This window comes from Bos indicus x Bos taurus, chromosome 1 (assembly GCF_003369695.1).
Source record: "Bos indicus x Bos taurus breed Angus x Brahman F1 hybrid chromosome 1, Bos_hybrid_MaternalHap_v2.0, whole genome shotgun sequence".
NCBI classification, from domain to species: domain Eukaryota; kingdom Metazoa; phylum Chordata; class Mammalia; order Artiodactyla; family Bovidae; genus Bos; species Bos indicus x Bos taurus.
In genome coordinates, this window is record NC_040076.1 from 24,765,373 (window position 1) to 24,785,536 (window position 20,164).

Sequence of the window (20,164 nt, forward strand, 5' to 3'; positions counted from 1 at the left end):
ACATTTTATTTTTTTTTATTTTAAGAAAGAAAGTGTTTGACTATATCACAAATTCTCCATGAATTTGTATTTACACATAAGGTAAGTTATGTATTTGAGAAGTAAATTTAGTGAAATAAAGTTAGACTGGAGAGGGCATCTGTGACCAAAGAAATTATAATCAAATATTTCATGTCATATTTTCAACTTGCTAAATGTGTATGTTCTGTGAATTATCACATTGTTAGTACTTAAGTTTCAGGCATGTTGATGTTTGAGGAAAGAAATATATTCCCCAGCCCATGTATTTCAATTAGGGGTCAGCTGATGTAGTTTGTCAATAGTTGGCAGGAATCTGTTACCAAACACACAGGACGTTTGGACTGGAAAAACTATCTGCCTGTCCCACATGTCTAATCTCAAACCAACAAAATTTAGCAAACACTGCTTTCTAAAATGACTGTTCTTATAAAGAGGGTGGGTAAAAATGATGAAAATGACTGTTTCACTAAGAAAGGAGCAATAAATCTCTTACTTTAAAGTCATTATTCTAGTTTGTGTGTATGAGTGTTTTGTTTTTATTCAAGGACAAGAATTACAGGTCGCTTGCCCCTTAAACATCACAGCTATTGGAGTTGAAAGAGTATTTTGGCGAACTAGAATCTCAGAACTCAGTGAAACCCAGGTCTGTTACTCAGCAGGCTAAAGCCACCAAAGGAAATTCACTCTGAATTTTCAGTATAAATGGAATTTTAAAAATGAAGTGATAGATATTAAATATCTTTGTTTAATCTTTTAATGAATGTACAGATTTGAGGGCCACAAATGGACTCCCTTTTTTAGTATATCCCTTACATAACAGTGCTCTATCATTGTGCAGCTCTAAAACTTGAAAAGTGCTTTATTATTTGTGTAAATTAAGTAAACTGAGACTCAGAACGTTTAAAAAGCTAAACCATCACTCAATTGAGATCTTATGACCTGAATATCGAGACTCCTTCACGTGTTCCTAAGACAATACTCTTTTATTCAGATTTCAGAAAATACCGATTTTTTTTTTTTTTTTTAATTTAGTAAACCCATGGTTTTGTGGCCAAACTCTGATTATGGAGATGGTTTGTGTGTGTGTGAGCACTCAGTCATGTCTCATTCTTTGCAACCCCACGTTCTGTGGCCCACCAGGCTCCTCTGTCCGTGGGATTTTCCCAGAGACAGAGTGAGAATACTGGAGTGAGTTGCCATTTCCTCCTCCAGGGGATCTTCCTGACCCAGGGATCAAACCCTCATTCTCCTGCATCTCCTGAATTGCAGGCAGGTTCTTTACCACTGAGGCACCTAGCAATCCCATCACAATTTATAATAGACTCTAAAAGAAAATCTTCCTTCTTTTAATTAGAATGTTAATAAAACTAGTGACAAGCATGTGGTTTAACTTGAAAGTGACCGCTTGTCAAAAGGTTCACCAAAATCAGTGGTGTAGAACACGTAGGCATTAAAATCTCACCTGTTTTTAAACAGGTGATGTGCAGCATTTTCACTTTTGCTTTCACCTGTAACAACAAACTTTCCTTCTGAAAAGAGTATAGAGCATGTATGTATAGCAGCCACACAAAATCAAGTCAAAGTATTTAGCTATTAAGTAGGCCATTAGACCAGTGAAGGCAGTATACACTGAAGTGAGCAAAGCAATGTTGTGCAGTAAACATTAGCTTCATAAAGTCCTAAAACACTTAATTAATGAAAACCAAACATGGATAAAACCAATTTACCCTGATTTACAGACTCCCTTCATCTGGAAACAGCTGCTTAATGTTCTTCTTAAAAACACAGCTTGCTTCTTTCAGTATTAACAAGCTATTATTGTGAGTTATGTCTTTCTTTCAGTATATAAATCCCCTTAAAGTGAATGCAGAAAAGTTTATAAAATGCAAGCTTAATGTTGTTTTAACATATGCCTCAGGGATTTTTTTTGAACATTGACAGTTATGATGAAAGGCATCTCTGTGTCTCTCATAAATTTAGCTTTTTGCATTTTAGTTTCCTTGTTTTATAATGTCTAGAGAACTTCTGCTGTTCGATAAATATGTACTTTGGTACGAACACAAACTGGTAGCATGGATGAGGATTCAAAGATCGTGAGCTTTGGTATCAGAACTGAGCTTACTTTTCTTTGACATAGCCTCATACAACTGTAGTACTAATTCCACAAATCTTTAAGAGTTAGAAAGCTGTCATGTGGGTGAAGGAATTCTTACTTGTTGAGACTCATCTGTGAAACCAGAATTAGCTATACTTAGAAACACACATGCTCACGCAAATCCAACTTTATGGATTTTTCTAGCATGGACATTCTACATACCAAAGACATAGCCCTTTGTCTTGCTGTATTTTGATTGAGGTTCTGTATTTGTACATTTTCTGTCTTCACTTAAAAAATATTTTAAAATGCTGCAACTAATAAAGAAGTGCCAGAAGGTATTACATGAAAGAGTATCATTTGTGTTATTATGTGTTAACAGTTGGATACAGACATTTTTTAAAAAACTGAAATAGCCATTTCCATCATCACCTTCTTTATTTTCTCTCTTTTCTCAGCCTTCCTAAATTAGGGTTACTCCATCTCATCTCCATTGAATTTTACATTTTACTTGACAATGAAATATGTCAAGCTAAAGACTTCTTAGAATATGGCTATTAAACTATAGTATCTGGAATATTAATTGAAGAAGATACTGTGATAGTTATATTTAAGTCAAGCATTTCTAAAAATTAGCAGGACATTCAAATGTTGAAAAAGCTAAAAGTCCTTTTCTCCCTGAAATGAAACAGTGATAAAACTCCAATAAAAAGTGTTCAATAGATATAAAACAAGAACTTGTTTTTTGGATTTTTGATATTAGTTTTCCAGTTCACATTTTCAGATTTTTATTAAAAACAGCTCTTTATCCTCTGTACCTCAAATGAATGAAAGAAAAAAGAAAGCTGTTAAAGTGTGCTAACAGTGGGACTATTAGAGGGCCTTGAAGTTGTTAACTTAATAAATGTCTTTTATTTAATATTTGTTAATCACTATAAACTTTTCATATGCTTTTAAAACAGGAGCTCTAGCTGCACAACTAAGTCTCTTTTATATGCTTCCTCCAGCCACAGGAATTTTACATACGCTGTTCCTACTTTTCTTCCTCCGTATAAATCTTACTTTCCATGCAGATCTCAGCACTTGTTCTTCTTCTGGGAAACTGTCTCCCTGATCAATCAACTTCTCTCCACTCTAGGCTTTCTTGTCTGCTAGCGCATCTCATTCATAACATCATAACAAACAAATATGATGTAACTTGCCCGTTGTTTGAGTGATCATGAGATAATTTCCACCTTCTACCTGAACTCTATGCACCAGGAGGCCAGGGACTGACTCTCCTTTCATTCTCCATTTTTATCCTCAGAGTTTAACAGAATAACTGACACCTCTAATGGGAACTCAGAAAATGGTTGAGTGAGTAAAGGTGTTAGTGAATGAACAAGGGGTGATAATGGAGATTCCTGACAAATAGCACACTACATATAAAACCACAAAAACGAGAACTGTTGAATACAGGAGAAGGACAAACAGATGACAAAGCTAGAAATATTGACAGGACTTTGTGCTAATCCAAAGAATTTGAATTAATTGTATCTTAACTACTATGAAGTATTTTAAACAGGGGATAATGTAGTTCCACTCTTCATTTTGGAAGTAACAACTTGGAATCATGTGAACTCAGAACTGAAAGAGGATGTTGGAAGCAGGGTGATGAATTAGAAAGGCATGACATCGCTCGGACACTTCTATTTGGTTTCAAAAGCTTTTTGCTTTGTCTTGCAGGTTGATCGCCAACCCCAGTTTATTCAAGGCTACCGAGTGATGTACCGTCAGACTTCAGGCCTGCAGGCTACAACAGCGTGGCAGAATTTAGATGCCAAAGTCCCAACTGAGAGAAGTGCTGTCTTAGTCAATCTGAAAAAGGGGGTGACTTACGAAATTAAAGTTCGACCATATTTTAATGAGTTCCAAGGAATGGATAGTGAATCTAAAACAGTTCGTACTACTGAAGAAGGTCAGTATTCTGATTTCTAACATGAACCAACCTTAAACCATAATGAAATCAACTTCTGTTGAAGTTTTAGTTTTATCATCTTCCTTAGAAGAGTACCAATAGAGAATTCTAAGAGTGAACCTGAGAAGTGTCTTTTTTCTTCTTTTATTCTGAGAAGTTCATAGAATCTAACAGCTCAAAAATTGTTAGTACAGGTTTGTGTGCCTGATGCACAGTGAGACCAAACATACCAAAATATCGGAGTTCAGAGCAGAGAAAGGTTTATTGCAGGGCCGTGCAAGGAGATAGGTGGCTTATGCCTTAAAAAGCCCTGGCCTCCTCAAAAGTTTTCAGCAAGTCTGTGATCAGCCCATACACAGTTTTCTTATTGGCTGATGGTGATGAAATAGGGTGAAATCACAGGGGTTAATAATATCAGTCCTTAGACTCCAGTAGTCCTGGGGCTGGGTGCTCATGGTCCTCAAGCAGTTAACATCTTTCATTTTGTGGGGGCTTTTCCGCATCTCTAAAACAACCCAGGAAATGTGCATCAAATACTGCTATCTAGGTACTTCAGAGAGGGGGACTAAAGCAGAGGATAAGGGGGAAGACATGTCCCAGGAAGGTACCACAGGGTCCTGTTTGGTTACAAACTGACATTCAAGTAGTTTGAATTTTTCTTAAGGAAACATTAGCTTCAACTCTTGTTGGTCTGTACATTGGAATTTGATTATAATACTTTCCCTTTTTGTTTTCACACATGGCTTTAGCTCATTTAGCTTCATTAAAGGACGAGCTAATGGAAACTCAAGTACACAGGCTGTTCTTTGTCCCTCCTCTGTTTTTGGTGTAGTAAAGCATGACATTCCCTTTTATAAGCCTCCTTCCCTTTGAGCTCTGCCAGTCGGATTCATAATTTCTAATCCGGAAGGCCATTTGAATGTTTGCAATAGCATTCTTCTTAATGATGTCCCCTCTCCATTTCCCCTTGGTAACTTTTCTTGTTGCAGATAGTTTAAAATCAATCTGCGATGGACATAAAACTAATATAGTCTCAACTAGTCCATTTTCTAGTTTCCCCTTCCCTAAACTAGAAATTGGCAATGAATGGTATCATCAAAGTACAAAAAGTCATATGCAAAGTATAATAAATCCCCACCTTTTCTGCTTCTCTGCTAATTTTTATGTAAAAAGCCTTTTTTCTAAACATATTTTATATAAATCAGTATAAAAGCAGCCTTAAGAAAATATGTGTAGATTGTTCATGCTAACATACAGATATACATCTCCAAAGATATGTGGATTTCCATGGCTCTCCAAAGAGCCTTTAAATTATATATATCTTATAATTAGCAATACAGAGAAAGGTTATCTTCACATTGGTTTACAGTGTGATATACTGACACGGGCAGAAGTGCATATTTTTAAAGGCATCATTAATTGACCTTTAGGATTTATAAAGAAAAAATTACTAAAATTTAATAATAGGATCTTTGTCTCCCATTAAATTTTGCTTTATGTGGAAAACATATAAACTAATGAGTGGGGTGGGTAAATTTCATACAGAATGCTATGTTTGAAGCACACTTCCAAAAATCAATTTCACTGCAGTTAGACTTTTTCTCCGGAATAGACATTTGTCACCGTTAGACTTACGTTCATCTCCTTTTTCTGTGGCTCCTGAAGGGAACAAATGGGACTCAGCTGGGCTGTGTCTGGGAACGATGAGTGGGCTCTTTCACATCTGGGTAATAATTGACCTGTCAGGAAATAGGCACCGTGTTCTCGCCACGCCAGCAGTAAGGGAAATGAGAAACCAGTTCTCCAAAGTGTTACTTTTCAATAAAGTCTACCTAATGACTACAAAACCAGTAGGCAAACAGTTGGATTTATGTCATTGTGCCACATTTCAGACCAGCATTATCACATAGAGGAGTAATAAAGGGCAGTATTGTGGTAACGTGTCTGTGTGTGTTTTCTGCACGGACCATACTTCAGTGAAATGTGTTGTGATCATTTATCAAACACGGGAAACTTTATTGGTAAGCTTTTAAGTATCTTTTATGATTGAAGTGTACACATTTTCAAAGAACTAAATTATGTAGTTATGAAAACATTAATCTTATATGTAAAAATTCTTTCGTACCTCAAAATTATATGACTTTTGCTTCAAGGGTTAGTACTTTGATTTGCTTTTTCAACTGTTGGCTTAAGCTCAGAGTTATACTGAGAATTGATGTTTTCCAGGAAAATTCGTATGACTTAGCTCTCAAATACACTGGATAGGAGATACTACTACTGTCCAAAATCAAGAATTATTTCTTATTCATCTTTTCTTTGTATAATTGTAATTAGTTATGGGAAAAACCATAAAGGAAGAGAATTGTAGGAAATTAAAATCTGTCCATTTCATGATCCAACATGAACTGTTTTCATTAATATCTTCAGAGTTCCTTGCCCATCAATGTAAAATAAGTTTCAAATCTTAAATTATGAATCAGTTTACAACAATCAATTATGTTTCTCATTATGAGAACAAAACTGTCTTTTCTCTGTGTTGGTGAAATTTATAGCTATGTTTCTGTTTTTATGTATTAAACATAAACCAAAACAAAACAAAAAGATAGTAATGCTACTACTCAGAAATAATGGCTGGTCAAATTTTGGAATGCATCCTCTCAGAATACTTTGGATAGCAATGGTTTTGTTGTTGTTGTTTTGCTTATTTGTTTTACAAAAGAGGAGCCTGTTAGAGGCAAAAGAGTCAAGGTTCTAAAATCAGACATACCTGGTTCAAGTTCTCCCTCAGTTTGACTTAGATAAGTCTATTATAGCAGCTTTCCCTTTCCTTATCTGTAAAACTAAGATGCATTGTTTTTTATTTCCTGTGAATTTTTTTTGTGAGAATGTTATTTTTACTGTGAAAATTAAACCTTAACTCTTACCTCAGTTCTAGGCATATAGGAGACACAAACTCAAATGTTAACTGTTAAATTTATTGTTGAGGACATATCACTGTAGCTGTTTTATTTGCTTTAAATCTATCCATTATATTTAAAGGATTTTTTTTAACCGTTCACTGTTCATTCAGAACTACTAGAAACAAGACCCTCTTGCATCTTGTCTTTATATTCATATTCTATAAGCAGCATTAATGCACATTAAGACTTACAATTAGGGTTTATTCTAATGACTTCTTCTGCAGCCCCAAGTGCCCCTCCACAATCTGTCACTGTGCTGACTGTCGGAAGCCACAATAGCACAAGTATTAGTGTTTCCTGGGATCCTCCTCCTCCAGATCATCAGAATGGAATTATCCAGGAATACAAGGTAAGGCCTGGATGAAGAAGGGAGGTTCACAGATAAAGCTTCCCAGAGAAGTCTCAGGGTCATGTGGATGGGAAGTATTTCTGGTGGCCTTCTTACTGAGTTTGAGTGTAAAGAAATATATGTTTGTGCGACTTGTAAAGAAGCAAATGCACAGAATTCATAGAACCTAAATCCAAGCTCACAAATAACACAGACTCAGTTGGACAAGTAAACCATAATAGTGCAGTGGTTATTTTTTATATATTTATATATACACACACATATATATATATATGTATAATACACACACATATATATGTATAAATAAATAAATAAATATATATATATATATATATATATATATATATAAAAATGTGGTTGCAGAACTTCAGGAATTTACAAAGATGGAGTAGAGGGTAGATAGTGAAGCCCTGTCCTAGAAACTGTCTTTATCTTTGTTAGACTTCTCTGTAATGGGATTATGTTGTTTAGTTTCTAAGTCGTGTTCCTCCGACTCTTTGCAATCCCATAGACTGTAGCCAGCCAGGCTCCTCTGTTCATGAGATTCTGCAGGCAAGAATACCAGAGTGGGTTACCAGTTCCTTTTCCAGAGGATCTTCCCAACCCAGGGATCGAACTCATCTCCTCCATTGACAAGCATTGGCAGGCTTTTGCAGGTGGATTCTTGCCACTGAGCTACCAGGGAAGACCACAGGCCTTAGGCAGCTATTTTTTAAATGTTTTCTCATAAAAAGATGCTTTGCGGGTTTATAGTGTTGCCTGGAGAATCCCAGGGATGGGGGAGCCTGGTGGGCTGCCATCTATGGGGTTGCACAGAGTCAGACATGACTGAAGGGACTTAGCAGCAGCAGCAGCAGTGTTGGGATAGAGATAGGAAGTACCATCTCCCACTCTAAATTCTTTTACCAAGTTCTTGAGGTTCTGGAAAATATTTCACTTAAGAGCTGCATGCTCAGTCTCTCAGTTGTGTCTGACTCTTTGCGACCCCCTGGACCCCTCCAGGCTCCTCTGTCCATGGGGATTCTCCAGGCAAGAATACTGGAGTGGGTTGCCACGCCCTCCTCTAGGTGATCTTCCCAACCCAAGGATTGAACCCAGGTCGCCCACATTGCAGGGGGATTCTTTACCATCTCAGGCACCAGAGCTTCCCAATCCAGGGATTGAACCTGCATCTTCTGCATTGGCAAGCAGATTCTTTACGACTAAGCCACCACGGAAGCCCTGAGAAAAGGGAGCCATTGAAAACACAAATTTTAGAAAGCTTTCATTTTTCAACTGATGAATTTGTTGCTATTTAGAAACAATATATCCATTGTTTCTTCACCATCATTTGAGAGACATCATTTGAGAAACGCAAGTTGTCTGACTTTGAGAAATGATTCTGATTAATTGTGATATGATTAGACCATATGGGTGAGTAAAACATATCATTAAACCTTGTAAAAATTCAAAACTCTAATTTTTTTTGCCATTAATAAATATTTGTAGAATTGTGACAATAATACACTAAGTAGATCTATTAGAAAAGAAAACTAGACACCCCACCTCACCCCAGAAATTCAAAGTTGGTGTGTGAAATTAAGCTGAATAATTTTATTCAAAACATTATTACTTCTAGGGAAAAAAAATGTTAAAGTACAGTTTTCCTAAGTTAATGGTTAAGTTACTGAAGCAAATGGATTAAATTTGCATAAAATTTATTTTAAAATTATTGCCATCACTTTATAAAGAAATGTGTCTAAGAATATAAGAGTAAGTGCTTTTATAATAGCATAATTACATAAATTATGAAATTTTATAAGCATTAAGATACATTCATACTGGATGAAGCACAAGCTGGAATCAAGATTGCCGGGAGAAATATCAATAACCTCAGATATGCAGATGACACCACCCGTATGGCAGAAAGTAAAGAACTAAAGAGCCTCTTGATGAAAGTGAAAGAGAAGAGTGAAAAAGTTGGCTTAAAACTCAACATTCAGAAAACTAAGATCATGGCATCCAGTCCCATCACTTCATGGCAAATAGATGGGGAAACAGTGGCTGACTTTGTTTTTTGGGGCTCCAAAATCACTGCAGATGGTGATTGCAGCCATGAAATTAAAAGACTCTTATTCCTTGGAAGGAAAGTTTTGACCAACCTAGACAGCATCTTAAAAAGCAGGGACATTACTTTGTCAACAAAGGTCCATCTAGTCAAGGCTGTGGTTTTTCCAGTAGTCATGTATGGATGTGAGAATTGGACTGTAAAGAAAGCTGAGCACAGAAGAATTGATGCTTTTGAACTGTGGTGTTGGAGAAGACTCTTGAGAGTCCTTGGACTTCAAGGAGATCCAACCAGTCTATCCTAAAGGAAATCAGTCCTGGGTGTTCATTGGAAGGACTGATGTTGAAGCTGAAACTCCAATACTTTGACCACCTGATGCAAAGAGCTGACTCATTTGAAAAGACCCTGATGTTGGGAAAGATTGAAGATGGGAAGAGAAGGGGACAACAGAGGATGAGATGATTGGACGGCATCAGGGACTCAATGGACATGAGTTTGGGTAAACTCTGTGAGTTGGTGATGGACAGGGAGGCCTGGCGTGCTGCAGTTCATGGGATCGCAAAGAGTTGGACACAACTGAGCGACTGAACTGAACTAAGACACATTGTTTTAAAAGCAAAGAATTATCTATCTTGGTGTGTGTGTCTGTGCTTTAATTAGTTTAGGATTTTACTTTTGTATCATAGAGGACTAAATATCTTCAATCCATTCATTTAAATATTTTTTTCACAACATGATAATTTTTCATAAGTTGTAAATTTTCTCACTCATGAGTTTGTCCTGTTTTGGTACAAATGTGTATATTTTGGTAAGGGTTAAATATTCCTCCATTAGTAACTTAGGTTTCATAGACTAAAAGAAGTCTGAAATTCAAAGTCATTATGTTAATTTAAAGAAAAAGTATCATTAATATATCTATTTCAGAAACAAATTGTGGATTTTCCTCCTTTTGTCTCCCCATGCAGATTATTAATTCTATATAATAGAAATATAAGTGTACACAGAATTTTTTACAACACATTTTACAAGCAGATTTTCACATCCCAAAAGAAAATATGACTTTAAATTTATTCTTACTGGAAGTGCAAGCCTAGCATCCCTCACAGCAGTGTTTAAGGACTTCCCACCACTCTGTTCATTCTCATACATGTGTATGTGTGTGTAGATATGTTTTGATCAATATTAAGATTTATTACTGTCAATGTAAATATTGACTTTAATTTTATCTCAGTCAATACCTATAACTTTAGTCAGTTAATCTTGTTAACTACCTCTGTGTAAGTTAATATTTTCTTAAATGAAATATAAATTACTTAGATATGTACCTATATACTTCAGATACTACAACTCATAATCACCATATTTTAATAGATTATATGCATAGTAAATCTTAATAAATGAATTAACCAGAGGAATTTATGTGTTTTAATCCATACCTAAATACTGTTTGCAACCAAGGACCCCTTTCTAGACTTTGCAGAGATGTTGAGGAAATTGAATCATTGTTCTGTGAGCATTCAGTGTGTGGCGTTTTTTGGAGTTTTTTTGGCCACTCCAGATAATATGTGGGATTTTCGTTCCCTGACCAGTATCAAACCCATGACCCTGGCTCCCCAGTGGTAACAGGGACTCAACCACTGGACACCAAAGAAGTCCCAATATTCAGTGTTCCTTGTAAAATACAAAGGAATGCTGCAGTGTTTTAGTTTCTTTTATTTTTCCTTTAACACACACACATGTGCACAGACATGCACACATACAAATATACATAAACATATATATATATATAAACAGACTAAGTTAGGCATTCAAAAATGTCATTTACAAATAGCCTAGAAAATAGACTGGTCACTACTAAAAAATGTAATCAATTATAATGAACTAATTACCAGAAAAGATAATTTTATATTCTTTTGGTATTCACTTTACATTTCTATAGATCTGGTGTCTGGGGAATGAAACACGATTCCACATCAACAAAACTGTGGATGCAGCCATTCGATCTGTAATCATTGGTGGATTATTCCCAGGTATTCAGTACCGGGTAGAGGTTGCGGCTAGTACCAGTGCAGGAGTTGGAGTAAAAAGTGAGCCACAGCCAATAATAATTGGTGAGTACCAATCTACATAATCTGTGCTTTAAAATCAGTCAACTGGGAACAAGGTGGATTATTTTTTTGAATCTACATCCCAACAGTGGGTATTTGGTAAATAATGAGTAATCTGATACACACATCATATAGACAAATAGTTATGACTAGAGTTTCTAACAAAAAAGTTTAGCAATTATTCATGCTCTTAGGATATCCACAAATTTCTTAAAATAATAATGATTAAGATTTTAAATGCTGAAAGTTGGTTTGAAAATTATTTTTAATCAATAGTTTCATTAGTAATTTTGATGCCTTTGAAATATAGTAGGAAATGAGGCAGTTATTGAAGAAGGGTGTTATGTTTCACATTTATATGCTTTTTCTTAGCTAGAGAAATGTCAAAAAATAAACAGAAACAGGCCAAAAGAAACTTTGTAATCCAAATAAACTATCCCAAAGAAGAAATCCCTATTCAGTCTACTAGCATCGTTATAGAAAATTTCTCCCTATCACCATGCATTATGTTTGACTTTTCTTGAAATATATATAAATGGAATTGTACAGAATATAGTATTTTGTGTCTGACTTTCTTCACTAAATGTAGTATTTTTGAGATTCTCACATATATGTATTATGCAATTCATACGTTTTGTTTCTGAGCAGTATTCAATTGTGTGAATGTATCATATTTTGTTTCTGTTTTTCTCTTGAGAAAATGTATAAATTTTTAGGAGGATATATGTTTTTATTTCTTGTGGAGAATGACCTAGACGTAGAATTTCTGGGTAAAAGCACTGATGTATTTGAGTTTATAAGAAACTTAAGTATTTCTTCATACTGTATTTTGTACTCTCACTCAAAAAGAATATGACTCCCAATTTTTCTACTGCCACACTGACATTTGATATTGCCGTGTGTCATTATAGTCACTGCAGTGAGTTTAAGATTCCCCCGCTGTCATTTAACTTTAGTTTTCTGTGATGACTAATGATGTTGGGCAACTTCATGTGTTCTTATTGACCATTCACATGTTTTCTTTTGTAAAATCTCCAAGTCTTTGCTTTTTAGAAATGGTGCCCTTTGTCTTTCGTTACTGATAGAGAGAAGTTATTTGTTCATTTTTGATATGTTTGCTGTCATAGATTTTTTTTGTAAATATTGTCTCACAATCTATGGCTTTTTTATTCCTTTTCTTAATATCATCTTTTGGATGAGCAAAAGTTTTAAATGTACATGATGTATAATTTATCAAAATTGTATTTCATGTTTAGTGCTTTCTAAGAAACTATGTCCTACATCTAGAGAGCAAATATTTTTTTCCAGAAGCTTTACAGTTTTAGATTGCATGCTTAGGTCTATAATTTGTCTTAAAGAAATTGCATGTGGTTAGAGGGTTGAGGTTTATTTGTATCCATATGTAAAATTAAAATACCTAGGCATAGTTCACTGAAAAAGCTTTCCTTTCCCCAGTTAGCTGTATGTGTGCATCCATTCCGGATTCTCTATGTTGTTCCATTTATTTATATGTCTTCATAAGCGAAACCACTCTGTCTTGATTACTAATAGCTTATAGAAACTCTTGGAGTCAAATAATGTGAATACTGCATCATTTTCTTCTCCAAAATTGTTTTCACGGTTCCAGACCTTTTGCTTTTCCATATACTTCTCAAATCAGCATGTCAGTTTCTACAAAATTATATTGGAATTGTGATTGAAAATGCAGTGAATCTATATACCAAATTGAAAAGGATAACTATTTTAATAGTCTTTGTTTCTCTCTGAGAACATGATACACCTCTCTATTATATATCTTTATTTTCCTCAACAATATCTTGTAGTTTTCAGTGTATGACCTTAACATATGTTTTGTTAAAATTTTTCTGGAGTATCTAATGTTTTTTTACACTATTATTAGTGGATTTATAAAATTTCATTTTTCAACTATTTTATGTTATATAAAAATTTAATTTTATGTGTTATCCTTTTATCTTATGACGTTACTAACTTCTTCATTTATCTGTTTTAATAGTTTAATATTTTTTCTGAGTGTATTCATAAAATCACGTTTTCTTTCTTCTTATTTATGTTAATACGGTAAATTCTAGTGAAGATTCAAAGGTAAATAAACTTTATATTCCTGGGATAAATCCCACTTAGTCAGGACTTATATTATGCTTTTCACAGATGCTCCTGGATCTGATTTACTAGCATTTTTAAAGAATTTTGCGTCTACACTCATGAGGAATATTGATCAGTAGTTTTCCTCTAATGTCTTTGTCAGGTTTTGGAATCAGGAATGCTAGCTTTATGAGTTTGGAATATTCCTTCCTCCTCTACATTCTGTAAGAGTTTTGACAGACCTGGTACTATTTCTTCCTTAAATGCTTATAGAATTCAGTGATGATATCTGTGCCTAGGGTTTTCTCTGTCAATTATTTTTATTGTTATGAATTTATATTTATTCGATTTTTTTCTTCCCTGTTGGATGTGGTAAATGGATTTATAGTGTTTGCCCGTCAATGAAATTGTCTAATCTGTCTAAACTGTTGAATTTGTTATTAAATGTTTATTTGCAATATCACCTTATTTTTGTAATACCTTTAACTGTAATGTTTGAAAGATGAGCAGTAATGACTTCTCTTTTGTTCTTAAATACTGTGGATTGATGCTGTCTCTATTCTCCTTTTTCATTGCCCACCTACCCTCTCTCTCTTTTCACCCTCTCTCAAATTTGAATCTTGATAAGGATCTATTGATTTTATTAATACATTCAACATACAAAGTTTTGGCTTTGTTAGTTTTATTTTCTAATTAAGCAATTTCTGATATTCTTTCTTCTGTTTACAAAATTTAAAAAAGATTTTAAAAAATTAAAAAAAATTAAGACAGAAATGATTGAGAATAAATCAATGATTTGGGGCTTTATTGTGAATATTTAAAGTTTTAAACTTTCCCCTGAACACTTATTCAGATAAATTTTACAAATTTGGTGTGTTGTGTTTCCATTTATCATTACGTTGAAAACATTTTTCAGTTTCTGTAAAAAATTTTGATTTTTGTAGAAGTTATTTGGAAATGTGTTATTAAATTTCCAAATGTTTTACTATTTTCCATATAGCTTTTTATTCATTTCTAATTTAATTTCACTGAGATCAGAAAGTATATTTTGCATAAACTTAGCTTTTTAAATATTTTATTTTATAGCCCAGAATTTCACCTTAGTTAATGTTCCTTGTACATTTAAAAATTAGGTTCATTTGTATTTTTCTAATTTGGAATGGAATGTTCTAAAAATATCAGTCAAATCAGTTGGTAGTATTATTCAGGTCCTTACTTATTTTCTGTTTATTTATTTTTTTAATAATTAAGAAAACCTGAAAATTCAGTATAATTATAGATTTGTATATTTCTCCTTTTTGTTTGTAAGTTTTTATTTCATGTATTTTGCCACTCTGTTTTAACTAAGTACATATTAGTATTGTTGTCTTAGTTAACTTATGCTTTTTCATTATGAAATGCCCCACTTTATTTCCTGCTGCTGCTACGGAGAAGGCAATGGCAACCCACTCCAGTACTCTTGCCTGGAAATTCCCATGGACGGAGGAGCCTGGTAGGCTGCAGTCCATGAGATTTTTTTGTCTTGGAACTTCATCTTTCTGATGTTACTACAGCCTTATAAATCTTTGTGTTTTTTTAATTTTTTATGTCCTTTAAACTCCTATATCTCTATTTAATGTACATTTCTATTATTTAAATTACATATTGTTCAGCTTTATTTTTTATCCAATATGAAAATCTCTTGCTTTTAATTGGAGTATTTATTATCTTTGATGTGATCATCAATGTTTTGTAGCTTAGAACTGCCCTTTTCCTCTTTTTCTTTTTTTATTTGAATTTGTTCTTATTTTTCCAAATTTGCTAATTTCTTTAGGATGAATAAGATAATTTTCTGTAGAATATTTTATACTCACTATTGTGATCTGATCTGATCTGATCTGATTGAACTATTAAGTATCCTTATTTTTGCAATGATTGCTCTAGGACTGGCCTAGAACACTGGAGTGGGTTGCCATTTCCTTTTCCAATGCATGAAAGTGGAAAGTGAAAGTGAAGTCGCTCGGTTGTGTCCAACTCTTTGTGATCCCATGGACTGCAGCCCACCAGGCTTCTCCGTCCATGGGATTTTCCAGGCAAGAATACTAGAGTGGGGTGCCATCGCCTTCTCCGATACTGTATCTTAGAAAATATAATTTCATTTCCTCCCTTTCAAGCTTGTTTGCTATTGGTTTAGCTTTTACTTCTATACATGTAATAAAAACCAATAGAAATTTCTGACTTTCTTCACTCTGTATGACAGATCTAGGTCCATCCAAATCTCTACAAATGACCCAATTTCATTCATTTTAATGAATGAGTAATATTCTATCTCTATTTGTATCATATCTTCTTTATCCATCCATCTGTTGATAGGCATTTAGGTTGCTTCCGTATCCTGACTGTTGTTAATAGTCAGTGCTACAATGAACATTGGAGTGCTTGTGTCTTTTTTACCATGGATTTCTCAGGGTGTATGTCCGGTAGTGGGATTGCTGGATCATGTGGTAGTTCTAGTTTTAGTGTTTTAGGGAACCTTTATATTATTCTCCATGGTGGATGTATCAGTCTGCTGTATAGCTCAGGGAACCTAGCATGATGCTTTGTAGTAAACCAGATGGGTGAGATGGGAGGGTAGGGTGGGAAGGAGGTCAAAGAGGGAGGAGATATATGTCTACATATGACAGATTCACTTCATTGTACAGCAGAAACTAACACAACACTTAAAACAACAATTCAGTTCAGTTCAGTTGCTGTCATGTCTGACTCTTTGCAGCCCCATGGACTGCAACACTCAAGGCCTCTCTGTCTATCATCAACTCCTGGAGTTTACCAAAACTAATGTCCATTTAGTCAGTGATGCCATCCAACCATCTCATCCTCTGTTGTCTCCTTCTCCTCCCACCTTCAGTCTTTCCCAGCATCAGGGTCTTTTCAAATGAGTCAGCTCTTTGCATCAGGTGGCCAAAGTACTGGAGTTTCAGCTTCAGCATCAGTCCTTCCAATGCATATTCAGGACTGATTTCTTTTAGGGTGGACTGGTTGGATTTCTTTGCTGTCCAAGGGAGTCTCAAGAGTCTTCTCCAACACCACATTTCAAAAGCGTTAATTCTTTGGCATTCAGCTTTATAGTCTGACTCTCACATCCAACACAACTACTGGAAAAACCATAGCTTTGACTAGATGGACCGTTTTTGCAAAGTAATATCTCTGCTGTTTAATATGCTGTCTAGGTTGGTCATAACTTTTCTTCCAAGAAGCAGCCATCTTTTAATTTCATGACTGCAGTCACCATCTGCAGTGATTTTGGAGCCCAAGAAAATAAAGTCTGTCACTGTTTCTGTTGTTTCCAATCTATTTGCCATGAAGTGATGGAACCAGATGCCATGATGCTGGTTTTCTGAATATTGAGCTTTAAGCCAACTCTTTCACTCTCCTCTCTCACTTTCATCAAGAGGCTCTTTATTCTTCTTCGCTTTCTGCCATGAGGGTGGTATCATCTGCGTAAATGAGATTATTGATATTACTCCAAGCAATATTGATTCCAGTGTGTGCTTCATCCATTCCAGCGTATCTCATGATGTACTTACTCTGCATATAAGTTAAACAAGCAGGGTGACAGTATACAGCCTTGACATACTCCTTTCCCAATTTGGAACCAGTCTGTTGTTTCATGTCCAGTTCTAACTGTTGCTTCCTGACCCGCATACAGATTTCTCAGGAGGCAGGTCAGGTGGTCTGGTATTCCCATCTTATCTCTTGAAGAATTTTCCACAGTTTGCTGTGATCCACAAAGTCAAAGGATTTGGCTTAGTCAATAAAGGAGAAGTAGATGTTTTCCCGGAACTCTCTTGCTTTTTCTATGATCCAGCAGATGTTGCCAATTTGATCTCTGGTTCCTCTGCCTTTTCTAAATCCAGCTTGAACATCTGGAAGTTCACAGTTCACGTACTGTTGAAGTCTGGCTTGGAGAATTTTGAGCATTATTTTGCTACTGCGTGAAATGAGAACAATTGTGTGGTAGTTTGAACATTCTTTGGCATTACCTTTCTTTGCAAGTGGAATGAAAACTGACCTTTTCCAGTCCTGTGGCCACTACTGAGTTTTCCAAATTTGCTGGCATTATTGAGTGCAGCACTTTCACAGCATCATCTTTCAGGATTTGAAATAGCTCAACTGGAATTCCATCACCTCCACTAGCTTTGTTCATAGTGATGCTTCCTAATGCCCACTTGACTTCACATTCCAGGATGTCTGGCTCTAGGTGAGTTATCACACCACTGTCATTATCTGGGTCATGAAGATCTTTTTTGTACAGTTCTTCTGTGTATTCTTGCCACCTCTTCTTAATATCTTCTGCTTCTATTAGGTCCATACAATTTCTGTCCTTTATTGAGCCCATCTTTGCATGGAATGTTCCCTTGGTATCTCTAATTTTCTTGAAGAGATCTCTTGTCTTTCCCTTTCTATTGTTTTCCTCTATTTCTTTGCACTGATCACTGAGGAAGGCTTTCTTATCTCTCCTTGCTATTATTTGGAACTCTCCATTCAAAGGGGTATATCTTTCCTTTTCTCCTCTGCCTTTCTCTTCTCTTGTTTTCTCAGCTATTTGTAAGGCCTCCTCAGACAACCATTTTGTCTTTTTGCGTTTCTTTTTCTTGGGGATGGTCTTGATCCCTGCCTCCTGTACAATGTCAGGAACCTTTGTCCATAGTTCTTCAGGCACTCTATCAGATCTAATCCCTTGAATCTATTTTGTCGCTTCCACTGTGTATTGGTAAGGGATTTGATTTAGGTCATACCTGAATGTTCTAGTGGTTTTTCCTACTTTCTTTAATTTAAATCTGAATAATTTAAAAAGATACATGAAGTATTATTGTTGATTTGACTTTAAACAATCTTTCAAATAAAACTAAGAAATAATATTTTGTATTACTCATGTTCCTGGGTTTCATTATCTCTTTAACTCAGGAATGCTATTCAGCTATTTTGGGCTCCCCTTCACAGCATCACATTTTAGATATTATAATCAGACAGAAAGTTATGAATATATTAACATTTTCCTGCTTTATGTCCCTGTTCTGATAATTCTGTGCTTTTATTTCACATACTTTGCTAGGTGAAGTATTTCACATACTAGTTCATGGTGGAATTGCATATCCCACTCCTTTATTCCTACATAGGCAGGAGTGAAAGTATCCAGTGAATTATTCACTTTAAATAATACACTTTTCATTTGTTCTCTTTTGAATGTTTTCATTTCCCTCTGAAATTTTCCATATGTTCATTCATAAACTCTATTGTTTTAAGTTATTGAACATATTGTAATGACTGCTTGAAAGTCTTTTCCTCTAATTTAAATATCCATGGCATCTTGTGGTCTATTTCTACTGATTACTATTCCTCTTGATCTTAGGTCATTGTTCCTTCATTTCTTTTGTTGTTGTTGTGACTGTTATTATTGTTTTGTTTGTTTTTGCATACCTGGCAATTTTTTACTGTGTGTTGGACTGTGTATTGTAACAGACTATGCAATTTTGTGATCTTCTGAAGAATGTTGGTTTTTTACCTAGAGACAATTAGGTTACTAGCTGATCATCTTGATCTTGTGGAGGTTTTTTTTGCATTTTGCTAGTATGGACTATTTATCTTTTGACAATATACTCAGGCCAAACCTCAGTTTATTTATTTATTTTACTTCTAAGGCATGGAGCCCCTGAGTTTTCAGTGAAAAGCCTAATATGTTTATCTGATCTGCCTAACTCAGTGGAATTTAAACTTTACAGTGTCTGCAGTGAGAGAGTCTGATCAGCCTCTTCCGCTTTTTACCTTTTGAGTTTCACCAGATCCTTGAAAGTGTCCTTCTACCTGCACAATTCGTAGTTCAGTCTAGGACTGAGGGAGAATTTATGCACATATTTTAGAACATTACCCTCCTCTCTCTCCCTCTTTCACATGATCTCTCCCTTAATTTTTAGTCATACTGACTGCTGTGAATGCTGCTCTCTGACATCTCCTACAAATAAAATTGTGATTTTCAGCTTGGGTTCTAGCTCCCTAGCACTGCATGGATTGAGCTCTCTAGGGGGCTAGAAAGCTTCATAAATGCAGATTTTTTTTTTCCTGAGTGGTTTTATTCTTTCAAAAAGCAAATCCCTTCAGATCACCCTGATTTTATTTGTCATTGTCTTTAGCTTGTTAAATATTCTTCCTAGAGTTTATATATTTTAAAAATACTTGTCCAGAGTTTAATACAAGCAAATGTGCCATTCCCATGCTTTTCTGTTGATTTTCAGAAATGATGCATCTAGAGCATACTATCAAAATCTGGGAAATTGTTTCTTATTACAAAGCCATTTATTGTAAATGAAGAGATTTAACATTCAGTCATATACTTTCCAGGTGGCTCAGTGATAAAGAATCCACCTGCCAATGCAGGAGATGCAGGAAATGTGGTTTCTATCCCATGGTAGGAAAGATTCCCTAGAGGAAGAAATGGCATCACACTGCAGCATCTTGCATGTAAAATCCCGTGGACAGTGGAGCCT

General features: G+C 35.2%; 1 protein-coding gene across 17 annotated transcripts in view; it reads left to right on the forward strand.

The window, feature by feature from the left end:
• The window catches only part of ROBO2 (roundabout guidance receptor 2), a 1,466,835-nt gene that overhangs the window by 1,372,141 nt on the left and 74,530 nt on the right, over positions 1-20,164 (forward strand). For all 17 annotated transcript variants that reach the window (XM_027549011.1, XM_027548934.1, XM_027549246.1 and 14 more), the window contains 3 exons: positions 3,842-4,073; positions 7,258-7,382; positions 11,369-11,540. In XM_027549011.1, the coding sequence (XP_027404812.1) occupies positions 3,842-4,073; positions 7,258-7,382; positions 11,369-11,540 (529 nt within the window). The remainder of the gene's footprint in view (positions 1-3,841; positions 4,074-7,257; positions 7,383-11,368; positions 11,541-20,164) is intronic.